The sequence below is a fragment of the Dermochelys coriacea genome, chromosome 6 (genome assembly GCF_009764565.3).
Source record: "Dermochelys coriacea isolate rDerCor1 chromosome 6, rDerCor1.pri.v4, whole genome shotgun sequence".
NCBI classification, from domain to species: Eukaryota; Metazoa; Chordata; order Testudines; family Dermochelyidae; genus Dermochelys; species Dermochelys coriacea.
In genome coordinates this window covers 8421903-8427441 of record NC_050073.1, presented here as the reverse complement: position 1 = coordinate 8427441, position 5539 = coordinate 8421903, and the positions used below count along the sequence as shown (strand labels likewise).

General features: G+C 57.4%; 1 protein-coding gene across 1 annotated transcript; it reads right to left on the bottom strand.

The window, feature by feature from the left end:
• Positions 1–484: 484 nt before the first annotated feature.
• APLNR (apelin receptor) lies at positions 485–4783 on the bottom strand. Its single transcript, XM_043516844.1, has one exon. It carries the CDS (start codon positions 4460–4462, stop codon positions 3338–3340), a length of 1125 nt encoding a protein of 374 aa, XP_043372779.1. The 5' UTR covers positions 4463–4783; the 3' UTR covers positions 485–3337.
• Between the last annotated feature and the right edge of the window lie 756 nt (positions 4784–5539).

Below are 5539 nucleotides of genomic sequence, written 5' to 3'. Positions count from 1 at the left end.
CCTGCCTCAGCCTTCACATCTGGCCATTAGGCCTCCACATCTGGTTTTCATTTAGCAGCTCCACCCAACAGCAGCTCCTGAACAGCTGTTCACTCCGGTTGTAAATTCATGGAGCCATCTGGCTTTGAAGGGATGTGGCAAGAGAGATTAAACAACGGTTCTGACACACACATACCCCCATCCAGCTGTCTCCTTCCCCTTGTCTCTCTTCCCACCCTTTCTTTCCACTCTGTGTCCATTATCCCCCATCTTCACCATGGTCATTCCCCCATCTCTGCCCCCTCCACCATCTCTGCTCCTCACTCCCCTCTGGTCTCTTCCCCGCTCCCTACCTCCTTTAATCCCTTCCCCATCTCTGCCCCCTTTCCCCACCTCTCTCCCCCATCCCTCCCCCAACCCTTTGATCACACACACCTAACCAGGATCTCCATTAACTTTCCCCCAGGGCAGTTACTTAGCTCACCTGACAAGAGGCATTTAGTCAAAGCCCATTTATTCATCATACACAACAACTGCCCATTGCATCGGCTTGACAAGAGGCGGCCCCCGTCTCAGCAGTGACCCCATAGTCTGAGCAGCAACCCCTTTGTTCAGAGTTCTGATGGAGCAGCCTTTGCGGGGGTCAGATTCCCAGAGATGCCCCCACAAGCTGGCAGGCTGTTCCCAAGTCAACCCAGAACAATATTTGGCCTAGAGATCTCACCAGGGGATCATGGCCTCTCTTCTGTCACCAGATGTCCACTTGGAAATACAGGTTGCCTGTGGGCTCTGTGGTCTTCCAAACTGTGGAAGCCGTGTCCCAACGGAGAAAGGGCTGTGGATGGGCTGTTTTTACCCAGGCTGTAGTTCAAATGGAGCTACCCACCCTCCCTGGGGCCCTTTCTCCAGCCTCAGTGGATCCATAGCAAGCCAAGAGTCTTCATCATTCCCTCAAGGGCTGGGTCAAGTCAGGGACTGCTCTTATTTGCCCAGAGTCCCTCCAGAGCCCTTATGGATGAAGGGGGATGTGGCCACAGCACATCAGCTCCAGGCTTTATTCTAGCATGGTCTTCAGAAGCAGGGTGGGTAAGGTAGGGAGGCCCAAAAAATCCACAGCACCTATGGGAGCGGCTGCAACCTCAGAGCTTTCCTGTTGCTGTTCCACCTCTTGCTCCTCTGCAATCATTGGTCGCTAGCCGACCTGGCCCTTCCGTTCACTTCCCTAGCCCTTCAGCCCCTCACCCAGAAAAGGGACACATGGTGAGAGATGTAGCCCAGTGACCCGCTGGCCCCTCACCTGCCACACCCCAGTCTGAATAGCAAAACTGCCCACCCCTTGCTCCCTACAATGCCCTTCTTACACAGCTACTCCCATAGTCCATCAGACTCAGGGCATGGGCAGCGAGTAGAGCTATTCCTTCATTTGGTCTGTTAGGTGATTCTGGGCAAGTCACGTCTTTGTGCTGTGCCTCAGTTTCCCCACCTGGTACTAACCTACTTTGGGAAGCACTTTGCGATCTGCTGATGAGAAGGGCCAAGTATTATGATCAGGGATTGGTTAAGAAGCAAGAGTAATATATATCTATATAGCACCCCCTCTGCAATCAAACCAAAGCCCCACCTTCTGGGAGCTAGGCTATGCGGGGGCAGGACTCTGCGTGCGCACCCTCTGAGCTGCTCTGGAACGGTGGCTAAAGCCACCTGAGCAGAGGGGAGATGGCGACATGTGAACCGTGACGCCCGTTCACCTCCTCACAGTCTGTTTTCACTATGTGGGTGAAGGCGAGCTGGTGAATAAACACAGGACCATGGGGGAGCAGCAGCTTGGATTTTGAAATCGGGGGGGGGACCCTCCTGCCCCCCATCCCCTCTTTTTCCTCCATTGTGAGATGATTTCCTCTTCCTCCCACATCATGGCTGAAGTGGGACACACACGCCTTTCCCCGCCCCCCCAACAGAGCCTGGTGTGGCTCTGGGGTGCACACTCACCCCCAGACGAAACAAGCCCAGGGGGAGATCCTGGGTGGGTGGGGGATGTAAAGGAGGGAGGGCTGGGTGAGGGTAGGGTGGCTCTCAGTACAGGGAATTTATGTGCCTGGCTGGGGGGGAATCCCACGGCTAACAGCTTCCTCACTGGCCCCACCCAGCCAGGGGAACAATTGCTCCCAACACCTTGTGGGTCTGGGTGTTGACCGAGGCATTAAGAGAGAGGGGGACCCTCACCCTACCACAGCAGACAAAGGGTAGAGTGAATTTTCAGGGGGACAGGAGCCAGTGTCTCAGGAGAGGTAGCAGCAGCAGCCAACCGTTCCCTCCAGCCATAAGACACTGTGCAGATTAGGCTAGAGTGGGGAGGGCGGGCTATGTATGTTAGGGGGTAGTTATTTGGGGGGGGTCTTCCAGCCCCCCCCCAAAACTAACACCACACCCCCAATGCCCAGCCAGTGACCAGTGCTGGCCCCTGCCAGCCCTTTGTGTGTGTGTGCGTGCGGGGCAAAGGCCGGGAATGCAGAAACCACTCGTCCCTGGGGCCATCTGCCTCCAGGTCATGAGCCCTTTAGTGCAGGGATCCTCAACCTTTTTCTTTCTGTGGCTCCCCTAACATGCTATAAAAACTCCATGGCCCACATGTGCCACAGCTGTTTTTCTGCATGTAAAAGCCAAGCTGGCATTAGGGGGTAGCAAGCAGGGCAATGATCCAGGGCCTCAGACCACAGGGGGCCCTGTGAATCTAAGCTGCTCAGGCTTCAGCTTGAGGCCCGGTTGGCAGGGCTTGGGTCAGTGGGGATTTGGCTTTCTGCCTGGGCCCCAGAGAGTCTAATGCTGGTCCTGCTTGGCGGACCCCCTGAAACCTGCTCGTGGCCCTCAGGGGGCCTCAGACTCCTCGTTAAGAACTGCTGCTTTAGGGTATGTCTACACTGCAGCTGGGGAGATGGACAAGCGCTAGGTCTGCTGGAGCTAGTGCGCTAAAAATAGCAATGTGTGGCCATTGCAGAGTGGATGGTGGCCTGGGTAGGTCTGGGAGGCTTCTCCCAGCCGCAGTGTAGACATGCCCCTAGCACACAGTTCATGCCTGAAAGGGTCGTGTTGAGGTTCTGCAGGGTAGGCACGGACCTTGGGAATGCCTTATCCGCATAAGGCCTACAACAAGGGAGAAGCAAATCTGAGAGAGAGCTGGAGGAAGAGAAGAAGGAGAAATCGAAGAGATAGTGAAGGGTGAAAGAGGGAGACAGTGATGGAGAGAGAAAAGAAAGTATGAAAGAAGGAGTGAGAGAAGCAATGAAAGACAGAGTGACAGCAGAGGAGGACTCACTCTATCTGATGTCCCCAGAGGCAGGTCCATGTCATCCCCCTTTTCTTAGCCTCGGAGCAGAGTTTCCTGCCTGCCTGGACCCAGTTTCTCCCGTGGCAGCTCCCCACCCTTCCCCTGCAGGTTCTGACTGTGGCTGGAGGAGTAGCTGGCTGACTTGTCCTTGCCGGACCCTGGCCAGTGCCCCCTGCTACAGCACAAGACAGTAGCACAGGCCTGCCGGAAACGAGGGTCAAAGAAGGCATAGAGGAAGGGGTTAAGGCAGCTGTTGACGTAGGCCACACAGGTGCAGTAGGGGTGCAAGTTACTGAGGAAGGCATGGAAGCCGCAGGACCAAGGCATCACCTCCAGGTCCATCAGCACGTAGATGGTCTTCACCAGGTGGTAAGGTAGCCAACAGAAGGCAAAGGTGGCCACCAGCACGATGATGATGCTCAGCAGCCGCTTCCTCTTCCTCAGCTCCTCGCTGCGCTCCTTCCGGAAGTGGTCAGCAATGGTGCGGGCGATGAAGAAGTAGCAGGTCAGCATGACAACAAAGGGGACCACAAAGCCAAGCATGGTGGAGGACAGGCCCAGCCCCACCTCCCAGGCCCCCTCGGTCCCATTGGCCACCACGCCTGAGTAGTCCATGTAGCACGTCACCTTGGTTTCTCCCAATAGCACTGCTGCCTGCCGGAGGATCATGGCTGGCAAGGCCAAAATGGCCGCCAAGGCCCAGAGGGCAATGGTGGCCACTAGCCCGCTGGCCCTCCACCTCAGCTTAGCATTAGCCATTGGCCGCACAATGGCCAAGTAGCGATCAATGCTGAGGCCCATCAGGCAGAAGACGCTGGCGTGCATGTTGACAAAGATCAGGTAGCTGCTGAGCTTACAGGTGAAGGAGCCAAAGGGCCAGTGGTAGCCCAGCCAGGCATAGGCAGCCCAAAGTGGCAGGGTCACTACAAAGGTCAGATCAGCCATGGCTAGGTTGGCAATGAAGGTGTCGGCCGAGCGCCGCTTCTCCTGCCCTCCCCGGAAGATGGTCCACAGCACCAAGCCGTTGCCTGTGGTGCCCAGCAGGAAAACCAGCAGATAGATGGTGGGAAGGAGCACCAGGGACGGACTCCATTCCTCATACTCACAGTCTCCCGTCTGGTTCTCACCATAGGCCGCCCAATCCAGCTGCTCCTCCATGCCTCGGGGATCCCAGCTCCAAGGGTGGGAGAAGGATGCTGGGAGCGAGGAGTTTCTTCTGGCCCTGAAGGTCCTCAGGCTGGGACCTGGGTCTCCGGGGCAAATGTTCTAAGTCCCTCTGACTTCCCAGCCACGTCCTTGCTGTTGGCACTGGGGAGACAGCCTAAGCCCTAGTCTTCACTCAGCTCATTTCTCTTCGCTTCTCCTTCCTTCCTTAATCCTCAAACAGATGTGGCCAGAGCCCTCCCTGAGCTCTCTGTCTCTCTCTGTCTCACACACAGGCAGCTGTTCCTTCCTCCTGCCTGTCAGTCCCTCTGCCTTGTGTCTAATCAGAATCGTTAAGTTACAGCCCCTTCCCCCTTCTTCCCACCCCCACCCCTCCCCTCCGCCTCTCACTCAGCATCCTCAAGGCCAGCGGATGAATTGGCTCCTGAAGTGCTGGGCAGAGCAGCTCCGGCTGCTCTGTGAATTCATGAGCCCATGCCGCCTGCCCCTCCATCCCCACCTCCCGGGGTCCCCAGAGCAAGGGCTGGAATGTGGACTAAAGCCAGCCGGAGCTGCTGGGGGGGCAGCGAGGGGGTTGGGTCAGTGTGAAATTTCACAGATGCAGTTAGCAACCCCACTAAAGCGACCAGCCCTGGCCAGGGGCGGTGAGTTATACGGGCCCATGGTGCCCAAGCTCTGGCAATATTCAGGGCCCGGGGGCCCAGCTCCAACAACGTTTGAGGCTGGGTCTTTCCCCCAGCACTGCCTGCTGCCCCCACGCACCTCCTGCAAGCATCCCTGCCTGCGCCCCGGGCAGCAGGCAGCTGCCCCCTACGACTCTGCGCTGTGCTCCACTCTGCTGGCTCCCGGCATCAACTGCTGCCACGGGGTCCTAGCACCCCCCAACTACTCCTGCCAGGGCAGGCTGACCCTAACTCTGCCCTTCTGCCTCAGACAAACCAACCCTTCCCTTTTTCTGACGGGACCCTCCACCAGCACAGGGGGCCCCCTGCCAGCAGTCACCGCTCCTGCCCACGCTGAGCAAGGGGCCGCCCCTCCCCATCCCCAGTGAGGCTACAGTGAGGGGCAGCA